This window comes from Aplidium turbinatum, chromosome 8 (genome assembly GCF_918807975.1).
Source record: "Aplidium turbinatum chromosome 8, kaAplTurb1.1, whole genome shotgun sequence".
In the NCBI taxonomy this organism is placed as follows: domain Eukaryota; kingdom Metazoa; phylum Chordata; class Ascidiacea; order Aplousobranchia; family Polyclinidae; genus Aplidium; species Aplidium turbinatum.
This window is the reverse complement of record NC_137479.1, coordinates 23,668,829-23,685,282: the sequence shown is the minus strand read 5'-3', so window position 1 is coordinate 23,685,282 and position 16,454 is coordinate 23,668,829. Positions and strand designations below refer to the sequence as shown.

Genomic DNA, 16,454 nt, shown 5'->3' with positions numbered 1-16,454 from the left:
GCTAATTTTACAGAAATACACTGTTTGAAAAGAAGTTCAAGTGTGTGTTTCTTCGGTCATTATATACAGACGAACGGATTCGGGAACTTTATGTTAAAATTTTCCCACGAAGAGATTATGGTTTACCGCTGTGACCACTACCATAGATGTTCACTGACTTTGGGCTTTACCGACGTTGGTCTGATGTAAGTCGACATGCATTCTGCCCTATTGGCGCCTTGTCGCGTAATCGCCCTTTCACCCCTGCTCTGCTAATTGGTTTCCCATAATAAGTGACATTTGCCTTGGCCTACATCCCCCTCACTTTTGTTGTACTTGGTCTAGACTCTAGACTCTATAGTCGATTGTACATCCTTCAATTACAATTTTCATAGTGTCCGATTTAGCATCACACTTAATGCATTCTTAGATCGTAGTCCGTGTTCATCCTGGCCCGAACATGAACTTGGTGTTTAGTAATGCAGCTTACCTTCCCCGCTTAGCTTTCCGTCCTCAGCATGACGTAATACTGCAACCCTTTCTTAGTCCTGGGTAAGACTTGGAACTGCATACATTTCCTCAGTTAATCACTCCCTCGTTTAGCAGTTCCCTGCTCTGTAGTTGTCTTTAGGAGCTGCGCTTCCCTCATGTAGGCGTGCGACGCAGCACACTTCCTGCACATAGTAACTTACTCGTCATAACCCTTGTTTGACCACCGTTGTTTTGTTCACGTAGCGCCTTGTTGTTTATCTTTGTAGCCACTGTTGTTAGGAACTTGCTTGTTAAGGTGGTATCATAGGTTTTCCTAGATATAAGCCGACATGCTGCTTGCGACTAGCTTGCCCGTCGCTTTCTGCCTTCTTGGCCTTGTCCTGCCACTGCTATCGTTATCTAGCTGTCATAGATATAAACCGACATGTTGCTTGCGACTAGCTTGCCCGTCGCTTTCTGCCCTAATGGCCTTGTCTTGTTATAGCTGCTCGCATTCACTTGTCCACCGCTTCCTGCCCTGTTGGACCGGTTCCACGTGCAGTCGCTTCGCATAGCTATCATGCTTTCAGTCTATCTATCTTTCAGTTCCTGTATTTGCAGGTTGTCGTGAGGCTGGGCACTTTAAGCCTCGTCGCTTCCCATTGTTGTCTGCTGGCACTACAGTCCTGGTTTGGTTTCTTTTTAAAACGTTTGTACGTTTCACCTTCCCCGTTTAGTTAGTTTCCCCATCCTGCTGTCACGACGCTTTGCTCTCGCGCCGCGCGGTGTGGCAGTTCGGGTAGTTGCTTCGTCCGGCCGCTGTGCGATTTGCTTCCCCGTGTCGCGGAGGGGGGACGCTCTGTGCCCTTTGACATGCTCCGTCAATTTTCACAACTTAAGCCTCGTGCACTGTAGGCCCACTTAGACATTATCTGTTTCCGCAGTATTAACCTGTGTTAACCGTAGTGATTGGATTGTCATTGCGTAGCATTTAGATTGTGTTTCTCATTGTCTATAATTGTAACCTCCCACATGTTTTTGTGCTGCTTAGGAATCATCGTGGCCGGATGTCCGCTGCACGAGACCCAGCTTCAACCGACCGTCAAAGCCGACCAGCCGCTCTTCAAGGACAGAGGGACTGTTGGCGCTCGCGCCGTGCGAAGGGGATCCGACCCGTTCTTGTTTTCAGTGCACACCGTGTTTTCGATTTAACTTAAACATTACCGTGTTATATAATATATACTGTGTCTTGTACTGGTACGTTTTTTCCGCCTCACATCCTCATCAGAAGTCAAACGGCTCCCCCCGTTTACCTTCTTGCGGGGGTGTCTGTAGCGCCCTGCGTTTCACCTTAGGTCTTTTTCACGTTTGTTACCGTCGTGAAATTTACAATTGTGCTTCGGGATTTTCACCTTAGGTCTTTTCAACTTTCCTTAGGTTTGTCACCGTCATGAAATTGTCGTTCTTTTGCATATATGTAACGTTACCCAGTAATTCAAGTAATTTTGTAATTGTGCCTCAGGATTCTGAAGCGTGATTAGGGATTTGCGTTCCTCAAGAACTTGCATGTTAATAAGCTAAAAGCATTCTTGCAACCGGCAGTTTCAATCACATATGCGTAGTTTTTTGTCCAACGTTTTAGCCTACAGATGCTTGATTCCTCAGCGACTATGTATATCGCGTTTTGGCCTACAATTCGACAGAGAGAGAATTTTACTTTTGGTGTAGGGAGTATGTCAGAGTATGGTATAATTTTGGTGCAGCTCACTATAATATGATTTTGGTACAGTAGTGATATTACTTCTGGCTCCGTCAGTCAACGTTCAGTTTCCTGGGTTAGACTTATGATTTGAATTATGTTCTGTTGTGGAAAGACGATTGCAATCTTTTAAATTATGTGGTGACAATAAAATCATACATGTAGTAAAGAAGCACAGACGTCGTTCTCGGATCATTTCTACCACATTATTGTGCCCGAAATGTCGCTGTAGACTAGTATTACAGCTAGGTATGAGCGGATAAGTTAAGTTACCTGCTGTCCGCTACATAGCCTACTACTATTTTTATTAAATTTTAATTTATTTCTTTTGTTATATAGTGTTTGAGTGGATTTAGAGATGATAAATTAAAAAATTATTATTTTTCAAATTGTTTCATGGCCCTCTTGAAAAAGGCTCATGACCCACTAGGGGACCATGGCCCCCAAGTTGGGAACCCCTTGGCCTACTGCCCAGGGGCTTCATCCACTTTTAGAATTCGGGGGGGGGGGGGGTGATTTTTAGACAGTTGGGCTAAAATCGTCTTGTAATCATTCCAAGTCACTCCAATAAGTGGGGGGGTGATCACCCCCCTTGGATACAGCCCATGCTACTGCCTAGTGCCTACAAAAAGAACGGTGGATTAGGCAAAAGTGTTGCCGGATTGATTTTTTAATTATAACGTTGTTCTTGGTCAGCTCAAGGATAAATAAAAATTTTCAGTTAAATCTTGCCTAAGACGTTAAAATTTATGTAATGCCATATTCAATTAACTTAACGAATAACAACTAACCGTATTTTACGGACCATAAGGCGCAATTTAAATTATGCGGTGGGAAACAGATCACATGAGGTGTAGACTACAGGCATTGGACAAAACCCAAACCACTTAAACCCAAACCTTAAACCACTTAAACCCAAACACTTAAACCCAAACCGAGCACTTAAACCCAAACCTAACAACTAAAAGTGCAATTAACCCAGCAAACATTGTACTTCGGCCCAACGTAGTGTGACAGTTGGTAAAATAATGCTCCTCCGTTGGCACTACGTTGTGGCCGAAGTTGACCCAACGTATCTTGCACCATTCGTCGCAGTTGGGACAACTTCTTCAAAATGTTTGGGCCAACGTTATCCCAACTCTGCACCCAACGTAGTTCATCGTTGGTACCCTACGATGGCCCAACGTGTTTTGCACCATTCATCGCAGTTGGGACAACTTCTTTAAAATGTTTGGACCAACGTTATCCCAACTCTGCACCCAACGTAGTTCATCGTTGGTACCCTACGATGGCCCAACGTATTTTGCACCATTCATCGCAGTTGGGACAACTTCTTTAAAATGTTTGGACCAACGTTATCCCAACTCTGCACCCAACGTAGTTCATCGTTGGAACCCTACGATGGCCCAACGTATTTTGCACCATTCGTCGCAGTTGAGCCGACTTATTTTAAAATCTTTGGGCCTACGTAATCCCAACTCTACTGCCAACGTAGTTCATCGTTGGTACCTACGCTGGCCAAACGCACTTTGCACTTTTCGTCGCAGTTGGCCATACATATTTTGCACTAATCGTTGTAGTTGAGCAACGTTGGTTAAACTTAACCTGCAATTTCAAGTTGACACTGTCCTGATGATCCAATATGCCAATACGATGACCATCTTCTTATACTGAGCAAATTTAAGTCAATGATGTAAACAAACGTAAAGTTGTTGAAAAATACATTTATTCGAATGGTAAAATGCACCACCCATGCACAATTCACAGCTACGACAAGACATGCATAAAAGTCTAAAAACACAGTGGACTGAGGTACTTCATGCCTCATCAGAAGACTGCGCCTGGATGTAACAACGTGATCTGTGGCGGCCTCAAACGCAAGTACCTATAAAACAATATGCAACATTTGTAAAGAAAGCAGGGATGAAAGAAAATATACTGTACAGTGCAAATTAGGTCGTGTTTACAGCACCGTGAAAGAACAGACTCTAATTGCTACATATCCCATGGATATGTGTATGCAACACCCGGTTATGTTACAATAACAAGCATTTTTTTAATACATCCTAACATTCCTCAGTATGTATTAATTCTGTAATTCGTAGCCTATACGATGGGGTGGGGAATGGGTATACCGTTATGTTCTATCAACCTCTAACATTAATGCACATTCGTTAATCGTGTTAATGCGGTTTGCCTTCTCTAACCAGTGCAAATTATTATTGTTATCGTTTGATAGATCTTCGAAGTCAAGTCTTAAAATGTGTGTATATTTCTTGAAGTTCTGCTCCAGCAATAAACTGATCGCTGGTTAAGTAACTAAAAATGCTTTTATTGCCCTTATTGAGAGAATAGTAACGATTTGTCAGTGACGGAGAGAACAAATGAACATACCCGCAGTACTTTTTGTAGCAAGACGTTTAAGCCGGCCCCCATCGCGGTCTTCCCACGTCTTAAACCAGTCGCCCAGTTTGTGGTCGATTTCTTGTAGAGTGCATGATTTCGTATTGCTCTGGACAACATCTAGCCTATAAGTAAAGCAGTTTTGTAAACAAATAATGTTACATCGATTTTTATTTTTACACAATCATCTACAGCAGTGGCCAGCGGCTCTTAACCTGTGGGTAATTACTCAATCTGGGGAAGTTTGAGGTCTTCCAGAGGGCAATGAGCAGGACAGTGCAAATTATTACCAATTTTTAATCAAACTTAAATCATTGTTGGGTTTGGCTTTGGCTATTCCATTCAATTGATTGCCAAAGACTAATAAAATTGGTACGAATGGAATTAATTTTATGCTGCTGTTTGGAAGTCTTCACGAGAAGATGCAGAACAACGTGTTCTTGTCGAAGGTTGCTTATTTGTGCGACTTTTTCTCTGACATCAACGCCTTGAACTGCTTGCAGGGCAAATGGACAAGGTTATGGGATTTAATAGACAAATAATAGATTTAAGATGCCCAACATGCTTAATTGCTTAAAGTGGGGTAACGGGTCAGAAAAGGTTAAGAACGTTGCTCTACAGAGTCTACAGTCTGTTTCACGTGCGTGGCACGATCATCAGGAGAGCTGTAATGAAAATAAAAGCGAGGACATCACCATAAGCATAGCCGCCGAACCCAGGAAGGACGGCCTTCCCGACCTTTTCGCAGAGAAGGCCACCCTTCCCTGCGAAATCGGCCAGATCAACTTTCTAATCTCATCTTTTTTATTGCACACGAGTAAACAGCAGGTGTTTTTCAACTAGATCTAGACTGAGGCATTAATCAGGGATAGTAAACAGCAAATTGACAAAAAAGATTACGAAAAAGGTAAACTTCAGATGCTGCAAAACTTATGATATATCCAAGGTTGTTATTTCATTGAAAATTAATCATGAACAGTAAGTATTCTTTCTGGAGACGATATCATACCAACAAGAGGTGAATACAAAACTTAAACAAACACTTACCTTAGGGTGTTGCAGGCGCCCCGACCCTCTCGGATTTTGCTTACCTTTTTTGTGGTACTGTGTTTAGCTCAGTAGATCACAAATATGAAGTTTCATAAATTTTCATCGACGTTTACCTCTACCGCCGAGGCCATTTTGAGGCCCACTTTTTGAAATTTTTCATGTATTTTGCCACTAGAGGGCAGTGTATAAGTTTTGCAATATTGGGGGTGCATTTAAAAGATGCTCTATGATGTTCTGAATTGTTTAAAAAAAAAATTGGAGAAATGGGATAAGTATATCCTAAAATATTCAAGTTTTGTCACTCATTTTTTGCACAATACTGCCCCTAGTGGTAAAAAGAAAAGTTAAAATATCTTGAAAACTACTCATCATATTGTTATGGAACTTGCATGCACCCCCCCATTTTCATGGGTAAGGAATTTGATTTTAGCAATATTTTTGCCAAATATTACCACTAGAGGGCGGTAGTTCTAATTTTGAACTATTTTCCTGTGAAAAGGCAATATTGTTGCATTTCTTGAGCTGTGCTTCTGAAGAATACAATTTCATGGTTTATGCACAACAAAATTTATTCAATTATAAAGAAACTGCATGCATGCATGTACTATATCAATAAATCCAAACAGGCAATGTGAGTCTTAGTTAACACAATTTCCGCAAAGGCAGTTGTGCATCTTCATTGTGTTGATGAACAACGTTTTCTAAGATTTGGTATCTTTCTTCAATTCTCCTCCACCACTTGAATATAGTTTTGCAGATTTTTTTCTTGTTTTGCTAGATGAAGAAAGTCGGATACCACTTTTACCCCTCTCTCTGCTGAATCATTACAGACTCTGAGTGCACTTATGATACCATTAGCAGAAGCATAGCCATCATCTATTTCCCACTTTTTTGGGTGTTTGACAAGAAAAGTTGTTGAAATGTGCAAAAGTTCAAATAACATTTTGCTGCTGGCATTTGCATAGGAGCACAATGACAGTGAGTTACCAACCATTAACAATGTCTGGCAGCTCTGGCTTATCGTATCCATTACCAAACCTGTTTGTAACCTGGCCATGGAAACTTGCATTTAAACGCAGCAGAGTTCCAGCCAAAGCTTTTTTTTCATCAATAGTGACTTGTTTGTCTCATAGAACTAAGGGGATCAGCTCCCCAGTTACATACCATGTGTGCCTACCTAAAGCTTTTAAAGCAGCAAGACTGATAATTTTGTCTACTGCAGCATAGCTTTTGATGTCACTTACCAGTTGCAAATCTTCTCGGGGTGCTGATGCAGCAATTGGACAGTTGAACCACCATCCATTAAATTAATACAAAACTGCAAAGGTCAACAAATCACTCTATGTTTTGTATTTGTGACTTGGAAATGATTCCTTGCGGTAGAAAGTCTTGCAGCATTACTATCTCATAGCAATAGAGCTGCTTTCCCATCCACCTTGCTCGATGGACAGCAGAGAGAAATGCATGCAGCAGAGAAATGGCCTTAAAAAAAAAGAAAAATTTAAAACAACAACACCCAAAAACTTTTTTCAAGCCATCTCTCTGCTGCATGCATTTTTTTTCAAATAAAGCTAGACAAACCACTTCTCTGCCTAGCATGCAGAAAACATATTGGAGAAGTTATACTTTCTCATGTGTGGGAAGCCCTGTAAGTCGAAACGTCAAGATCTCCAGGCATTGAACTATTCGAAAGATTCCGGAACAAAGGATTCAATGCAACCCCACATGCTGCAGCTGTACTGCACACCAAAAATCCTCAAAAGAGTTGGGAGAATTTGTAACAACTCAAAGCAGAAAAGTGTAAGCACATAAAGCTTGAGAGAGATATGCAAAATTATCAGAGGGGTGATTACAAAGAACTTTTAGACCTGATGACGGTGTAGATTGGAATCAACAGTGGACAGTACAACTTCATGAAATGTGGAACAGTCCATCGAGCAAGGTGGATGGGAAAGCAGCTCTATTGCTATAAGATAGTTATGCTGTAAGACTTTCCACCGCAAGGAATCATTTTCAAGTCACAAATACAAAAATTAGAGTGATTTGTTGACCTTTGTGCTTTTGTATTAATTTAATGGATGGTGGTTCAACTGTCCAATTGCTGCATCAGCACCCTGAGAAGATTTGCAACTGGTAAGTAATATCAAAAGCTATGATGCAGTAGACAAAACTATCAGTATTGCTGCTTTAAAAGCTTTAGGTAGGCACACATGGTATGTAACTGGGGAGCTGATCCCATTAGCTCTATGGGACGAACATTCGAACAAGTCACTATTGATGAAAAAAAAGCTTTGGCTAGAACTCTGCTGCATTTAAATGCAAGTTTCCATGGCCAGGTTACAAACAGGTTTGGTAATGGATACGGTAAGCCAGAGCTGCCAGACATTGTTAATGATAACTCATTGTCATTGTGCTCCTATGCAAATGCCAGCAACAAAATGTTATTTGAACTTTTGCACATTTCAACAACTTTTCATGTCAAACACCCGAAAGAGTGGGAAATAGATGATGGCAATGCTTCTGCTAATCGTATCATAAGTGCACTCAAAGTCTGTAATGACACAGCAGAGAGAAGGGTAAAAGTGGTATCCGACTTTCTTCATGTAGCAAAACAAGAAAAAAATCCGCAAAACTATATTCAAGCGGTGGAGGAGAATTGAAGAAAGATACCAAATCTTAGAAAACGTCGCTTATCAACACAAAACTGCCTTTGCGGAAATTGTGTTAACTAAGACTCACATTGCCTGTTTGGATTTATTGATATAGTACAGGTATGCATGCAGTTTCTTTACAATTGAATAAATTTTGTTGTGCATAAGCCATGAAATTGTATTCTTCAGAAGCACAGCTCAAGAAATGCAACAATATCGCCTTTTCACAGAAAAATAGTTCAAAATTAGAACTACCACCCTCTAGTGGTAATATTTTGCAAAAATATTGCTAAAATCAAATTCCTTACCCATGAAAATGGGGGGGGTGCATGCAAGTTCCATAACAATATGATGAGTAGTTTTCAAGATATTTTAACTTTTCTTTTTACCACTAGGGGCAGTATTGTGCAAAAAATGAGTGACAAAACTTGAATATTTTAGGATATACTTATCCCATTTCTCCAATTTTTTTTTTAAACAATTCAGAACATCATAGGGCATCCTTTAAATATACCCCAATATTGCAAAACTTATACACTGCCCTCTAGTGGCAAAATACATGAAAAATTTCAAAAAGTGGGCCTCAAAATGGCCTCGGCGGTGGAGGTAAACGTCGATGAAAATTTATGAAACTTCATATTTGTGGTCTTCTGATCTAAACACAGTACCACAAAAAAGGTAAGCATGGTGAAACCAAGATTTAAATTTCATGGGGCGCCTGCAACACCCTAACTTACCTACGACCATGTTCTTTAAGTTTTGCATGGAATCAAAAGAAAACTTTTTCTCTCCACTTAATTTATTTTCCCCTTCCCGGTCCGCGAGACGTAACTTGTGACTTCGTTTATCATCACCTGAGGCATCAATCGATTAACCGTGTCGTATAGGCTTTTTCCTCCTAGATACGACACAGTTGTTTGAACTGCAATAGAACAGATGGATGTTGAAATGCATAAGCCGAGATCGTTAAAACAGCATAGAAAGCAGTCCCATCAAACAGTCGCGGTGCGTACCAGGCTACCAGCGTACATAGGTGTCGAAATAGGGTGGGCCGGGTGGGCTTTATTTTAACAAAATATGTTTTGCCCACCCTGTTTTCATGACACCTATGAAGTGTTCGTTACAATTATTTCCGTTTTTGTTTTTAGCTGAATTATCCAACCAACTGCAGTGCAACCTCTGAAGACTTGCAATAAACAAGATCACAGATATGCGTAAATCAAACGCACAATACCACATTCCAATTGACAACTTTGAAGGTGGGTATGTAAATGAACCCAAACCTCCAAACAGTAACATTGATACCAACATCAGATTGTTCCAAATTCCAGTTATTAACATCAAGGCTAAATATTTTCACCAAGTTGTCAACTTAAACCTCAAAGATATCAAGCATCTGCTCATGTATTTGGATTAAAACGTAGAGATGGCCTCACCACTATCAGACAAAAACTAAAGTCCCGAAAGCTGACGAAATTCTTCAATACCAAACACGATTTTAATGTTTGTGCAGACTAATACTGTGTGATGCTGAAACCAGCTTTGAAATTTTTGTGTTTTCAATATGGAGTTGTGTGATACAAACCATACAACAGCATGTCTGTAAGAATGTGAAGGACTGATTCACACTAAGCGTTTTGACTCCAATATGACATTTGAAATACAAATTAAATATGCACACAATGAATTCAGTTTATTTAAGAATTTCTAAAACAAAACTATATTCTGCCTCATTGAAGCCGAACTGTCACAGTGTGAATCAGCCATAAAAATAGTGGGTTACTCGAAGTCCACTTTGAAACTAGACTGTTTTATTGATTCTTTGATTGCTAAGATCAAGCGTATTTATACCAGAAGAGGACTTCATTTGTTTGAGTAAGTTTTTAAAAGTAGTTCTACTTGATGGGGTATGTTTCACAGTCATAAGATCAATCATTATACACTTTTGACATCGCACCCACTGCATCAGTGCTTGATTTTACTTTAAAAAATCAGTAATTTGCTTGTAACTTTTTTCTGTACATTTTTAAGAGAAAGTTCTTTGGAAATAAGATAGAAACATGTTACTTCTGCAACATTTAAGCCAAAAACTAACTTTCTAGTATCAGCAGTTATCAAGATATGGCAAAATGAGCTATTTTCAGCTCGTTTGGTGAAATTGCACGGCCACTAGAGGGTGCAAGAACCCAAAATTATGATAGAAGTATTTCATTTGATATTTGGGGCCATATATCAAGACCACTTTTTGAAATTCAATTTTTTTTATTTTTCACTCCACCCTAATGAACAATTCGTACCGTCAGTTACCTTGAAAAGATCAAGAGAAAAAATTAAAAAAGCTGTAGTCGCTGATCGTAGTTTCCGCAAACATTTTAAAAGGATTAGATATCAATTAGCTAGGCATCGGTATCCGCAAACAAACAAACTGAAAAGATCGGGAGAAAAAATAGAACATTGCTGATCGCAGTTTCCGTTTTTCCGCAAACATTTTAAAATTTCCGGTAATGCAAACATTTTAAAGTTTCCGGTAATGATTCTAAGAGTTTGCCGAAGTCGCTGAACGCAGTTTCCGCAAACATTTTAAAAGGGTTAAGGTTTAGGGTGTTTCCGCAAACAAACAAACTGAAAAGATCGAGTGAAAAAAAAATAGAACAAAGCCGAAGTTGCTGATCGCAGTTTCCATTTTTCCACAGTTTCCGCAAACATTTTAAAATTTCTGGTAATGATCCTAAGAGCTTGCTGAAGTCGCCGATCGCACTCGCAGTTTCCGCAAACATTTAAAAAGGGGTACCTCTAAATACCCATTGTCAGGCATTAGACAAATCCTAGACAATGCCTTGAAATTACCGACAATGCCTGAAAGTAGCTACTCTACAATGCCTGACAACCCCTGAAAATGCTATAATGCCTAACAAACCCGTCAACCACTGATAATGATCGACAATGCCTGGAAATTCCCAACAATGCCTGAAAGTAGTTAGCCTACTCCACAATACCTGACAACCCCTGAAAATGCTCCACAAACCCCCAAAAAGCCTACTATGCCTGACAATGGGTATTTAGAGGTAGGCCTACCGTTTTAAAAGGGTTAGGCTTGATTAGAGTTTCCGCAAACATTTTAAAAGGGTTCGGGATTAGGGTTGATCAAAGTTTCCGCAAACATTTAAAAATTTCTTTAAATGATCCTAAGAGTTTTTGTTTGTTTGCGGAAAAATTTTAAAATATTTGCAGAAATTGTGATCAGCGACTTCGGCTTTTTTTAATTTTTTTTTCGATCTTTTCAAGGTACGAACTGACGGTACGAATTGTTCATGGTGGTACTAATTAGGTTGCATCCGATGCTGCGCAATCTACTTCATAAAACAATCTGCAAAAACCTTGTGGTATATACATAATGCGGTGATAGTAGCAACATGCGAATCCTGATAAAAGCAATTCTCGTTGACATAATAGTCATTTTTATGCCACTTGAAAGTGAAGATACCACTTTTTGAAAAAATCGAGTAGGCTACTTCTAAAAATGTTACTTCAATACCAATAAACAGGTCACGTAATTGCCGTAAAAAGTATTAAATAGTTTACCCTGAAGAATAGATCAGAGTCAACTGCAATAAACCTTACCTGAGTTTCATGATGATCATTCATTTGGGCAGTGCTCTCATAAATGAAAACCTGAAAGTCCCCAAAGCTACGTCTAAAAATTCCTAGATTACATCAAAGTTCCCTAAATCATTATTACATTCAAACAGTTTCACGTTCTGAAACAAAAAGCAAGAGTTAAGCGGTTTAAACAACAACACTAGCAAAAACCATTCTACATAACTTTGTTGTATTAGTGGGCAAAGTCTCACAGCAAAAAGCAGTACGGTATGTTAAATTACAGTGATGTTTAACACTACAGGGATACAGTGAAGATTTCCCAATGCTTATCACATGCTAAAAATGACATAAACTGTGCACGACTATCGACTTATTCATGAGAGCTAATTTGACTAGTAATTAGTTGATTAGTTCATGTGCTTCAGCATCTGTAGCTGAACTCTTCATGAGCCCTTGCCAACTGCAACAATTTAGCTCGATCCCTTAATCCCAGTTTGTCAGCTGACTTCATACCTTGGGTGTGTAGCAAACCAACTAAACTTTCTGACTTTAAACTGTTCCTGTAGTCAGTTTTAATGTTCTTCAAGCTATCCGTACTAAAAAGTCATTCAACTGGGGCATTTAAACATGGTAGGGACATTAGGCAAGTGACTACTTTGCTATGAACTCAAATACGGAAGAAAACTTGACAAATAAACTTCCATTCGTTCTGCAAGCGAACAAGACAAAACTGCAAATGCAAATGTCATCCAACCAGGGTTGCCAGATACTCAAGCTATAGTAAGGCCAAATCCATTATAAAATAAGGCCAAAAAAAGGCCAAATTTTTATTTACTTCTAAGGCTAAATAAACGCTAACAACTTAATTGAAATAATTTTTTGAAAATGCCACTTTACGATCAAATATGACAGATAATAATTTAGCACTGTCAGAGCATAATGACCGGTTCGTTTGCATAATTTGATTAATGAAAAATTACTGTAGTAGCAGATAAACTAGAAACCGTTATTACTTCAATTCATGAACAGTGCTATTCGGAACATCTAGCTAAGCAATAAGCATGAATTTGTCTTATTGAGTATATGTACCAGGGATGTCTACAACTACAGGATTGGAAACTATTTTCAGGGCTATAGCCTACATGACTACAGAAGAATTATTAAAATAAAACACTGTTTGTATCAACTAAAGAATGTATAAAATTCAATTTCGCAATAACAATATAAAATATAGCCTTCACTCACATCAAAACTTATGTGATGTACGGTATAGAAGTTTAAAACCACGAATCTAAAAAATCAAAAATAAACGAATGCAAAGATTCCCTGTCGTTCTGTAGCATTTTGCGTATTGCAAACCGGATCAGATGTAAACGTGGAGTGTTCAACAATCAGTGAAATGTGTTATCGTAGGCTTTTATAATAAACTTATTCACAGACCAACCCAGTACGAAATCAATACGTTTAAGATGTCATGATAACTAAAACTAATACTCGGTTTTGAGATTATTTAGCAGCAAACAAAATACGACAAGATTGCACAAATGGAATGCAAACACATCACATTAACAAACAAGGCAAGTGTATACTTTACAGTTTACGGCAGGTACAACTCAATAGAACCGCCCTGTCCACCGCTAACGCATTCTCTACTCTCTACCTATGTCTCTACTCACTAATTAAAATTAAAACGAATATAGGTCAGCCTCTAAGTGATGATAAGTGATACTTTTATATTACAATTGAAATTGAATTTCCTTAAAATAATACTTTCTAAACCGGTCAAAACTTTCAACCATAAAAAGGGCCAAATAAGGCCAGATTTTCTGGCCTTATTTGCATCAATTTTTTTAGGCCAACTGCAATTTAAAAAGGCCAATTTTCTGGAATTTGGCCTAAAAAAAGGCCATCTGGCAACCCTGCATTTAACTCCATTTGGGTTTTCGCGCGTTTTTTACGATTCACGTCACAGACAATTGTAGTTTCTGACTGCGCATGCGCATCGTCATCTCTTTTTAGCGAATTTTGAAAAAGCACGTTCAGATGTCCGCCATTTTTTACAATGTACCAATTACTCGCGTTTGTCAATGCTTTAGATATGGCGTGCTGTGCATATGGATGTAGAAAACGAAGAAAATACAATTCAGATGATAAAAGGAGTAAATATTATTCCAAGATATTTACTAATCTCTCGGATCATGTGTTTGAATGCACCGTTACCAATAATCATATTTTTACACTAGTCAAAACTGTGTCCAAATGTTATTTAAAAATTAGGTTTTACCGCATTGGTAAGAAAACCTGCAAGCAAATACAAGCTAAATTGGTTCGTAAAACGCTTAACAAAAATTCTGTCTTAACAAACGTCTGTAGACGTTGAATCAGTGTAAAAATGACAGATTTTGTTGTATGGCTTGGCCGTAACAGCGCAGCTTTCACGCAAATTTGAGACAGTAACAATGGCGAATGCCTTTTTTTAATTTCTTCAATCGAGATGCGCTGTCTAGTTGTTATAAGATGTTTATGGTTTTTTTAAAGTGCTTGCCTTAAACACATGGTACGGGAAACTGTGGTCCAATTATTCAGCTCAGTGTTGTCATAATTTTTTTCGAAAATAAAATGAAAACTTCGAAAACAAAAATGAACGGAGCACGTAAAAATTGCAAGATGAAACTACAGCCCTGATCAATTTTAAGAAGGCAGAGTATAGTTATATAGAGCCATAGTAGAACACTAAAAAAACTAGCTGCTGCTAACAAACTTGAAAAACTGCAGCTAAATTTGCAAATTAGTGTTTTTTTTTCAGAATTAGTGATCCTCATAGTGATGCATGATTTAGAAAAACATTTCAAATTTTTTTTTTTACTTATAGCAATAACGTAAAAAAATTGAGGGGTTACCGTAGTTCTCCCGCAAATAATGACGTTGGCCCAACGTTCTGTACAACTGCACACCAACATTGGAAAAACCGACTTTCTAATTCTAAGTTTTTTTGCATTTTCATTGTCCCATTACAATTGTAAAAGGAATACGATGAAGCAAACTTAAACAATTCTTCGAAGGTATCTTCAATTAAAATATTTCAAAAGTTGGCAAAGTTGGCAAAACTACACTACCCTCAGCCAACCCGAACAACCGTCAGCCAACGTTGGGCCAAGGAAAAATGTTTACTGGGAAAGAGCACATCGCCTCTTGTGAAACGTGCACTGACAATGTCTCGATCGACCAATTTAAAATCATCTCTCAAGGCAGATCTGATTTTCAGACTAAGATCATGGAAGCCTTAAGAATTAAACGTAACAATCCATCTCTTAACCGGCAGTTATTCGCCTGTGGCTCATCGTTCCTTTTGTGTGTGTTCTAATTGTTTTGTCCAATGCCTGTAGTCTACACCTCATGTGATCTGTTTCCCACTGCATAATTTACTCGCAATCATTCTCGTATCATTTGTTCAGTTGGTGCTTTTAGTTCAGAGTGTCGTTACAGTTACAGTGCATAGTCAAATTTATCTTACGATTTTTCATTTATGTATTGCAGATTTAATTCCTGATGAGGACACACGTACGTGTCGAAAACGTTTGAGTTTATTTTATTTTAATTATGTCATATTTTGTGTGAAATAAAGTATGTTAAACTCGCTAAAGTTACTATGTTTTATTTTTAAATAATCTTACAAAAAAAATTTTCAAAGCATATTGAAATGATTTTTTTCATTTGGTTAAAACTATTACAAAAGATTATTTTTGATCAGTCAAAATATTTTGTAAGCTCAGTTTAGTTTATTTTTCTTTCTAACCATCACAAAAAAAAAGCAGTATATGCCAAAGATAGCAGAGGTCTAGAAAAAGTTAGAAGTGACAAATCGTTGATAACTTGAGATTCCAAAATGTAACAACATTGCATGATGGCAACTTGTTTTTATTTATTTTCAGTTTTAAAGGCATTGGCTTTTTTGTAATTTTAATCTGGCAACACTAGCTCGCTGGTCTAAGCTCCAGTGTTGCCAACCTTGCAGTTTCCGTAAATTTGGAATTGTTTATTTCGAGTTGGCGTATTTTTTTTGAGTTTGCGGGTTGCTTGTTTTTAGGCTTGTTTTTTGCCAATCTAACGTTTTTTAAACTTGTTCTTGACATTGAAATCAAGAATTTTTTTTATTATATTCAACATTGCATCCCTTCTTTTCAAGATAATTATTGCGTAGAATGGCTTAAATAAGTGTTATTCTTGAAATAAATGTGATGTATAAACTGCAAAAGTTGCATTTAAAATTTTGAACATTCAAACTGCGTACTTAATGTTGGTTAGTATTGGATGCAAAATATTGGGCTTGTTTTTGTGTTAATTTGCCTATTTTTGGTTTGTTTTTAAAAATTTACTTGCTTGTTTTTGTTAAATAACCTGGCATCACTGTTATTCTCGTTGATTGTGTACCGTACTTTGTTTAGCGGCCTTCGATATCTGCGAACTCCTGCTCTTTGGCAGCCTTGTTTTTGATAAATTCGGTTTTGCAACACTGATAATAATTAACTTAGTGAATATAG

General features: G+C 38.2%; 1 protein-coding gene across 1 annotated transcript; it reads right to left on the bottom strand.

Annotated features, from left to right (window-relative positions):
• Positions 1-562: 562 nt before the first annotated feature.
• On the bottom strand, positions 563-12,105 carry LOC145776177 (uncharacterized). Its single transcript, XM_082587578.1, has 5 exons — positions 11,935-12,105; positions 4,604-4,732; positions 3,881-4,094; positions 1,175-1,316; positions 563-653 (listed from the first exon to the last, which is right to left on the bottom strand). The coding sequence occupies exons 1-5, from the start codon at positions 11,956-11,958 to the stop codon at positions 563-565; spliced, it is 600 nt and encodes a 199-aa protein (XP_082443704.1). The 5' UTR covers positions 11,959-12,105.
• Positions 12,106-16,454: the final 4,349 nt, after the last annotated feature.

Bases quoted from the DNA above. Each gene is read 5' to 3' on its own strand.
- LOC145776177 (XM_082587578.1), bottom strand. From the start codon at position 11,958: ATGAATGATCATCATGAAACTCAG. The intron at 4,733-11,934 runs GTAAGGTTTATT...CTTATAGGCTAG, and splicing joins ATGATCATCATGAAACTCAG to ATGTTGTCCAGAGCAATACG. The intron at 654-1,174 runs GTGAAACGTACA...TACTATGTGCAG, and splicing joins AAACTAACTAAACGGGGAAG to GAAGTGTGCTGCGTCGCACG.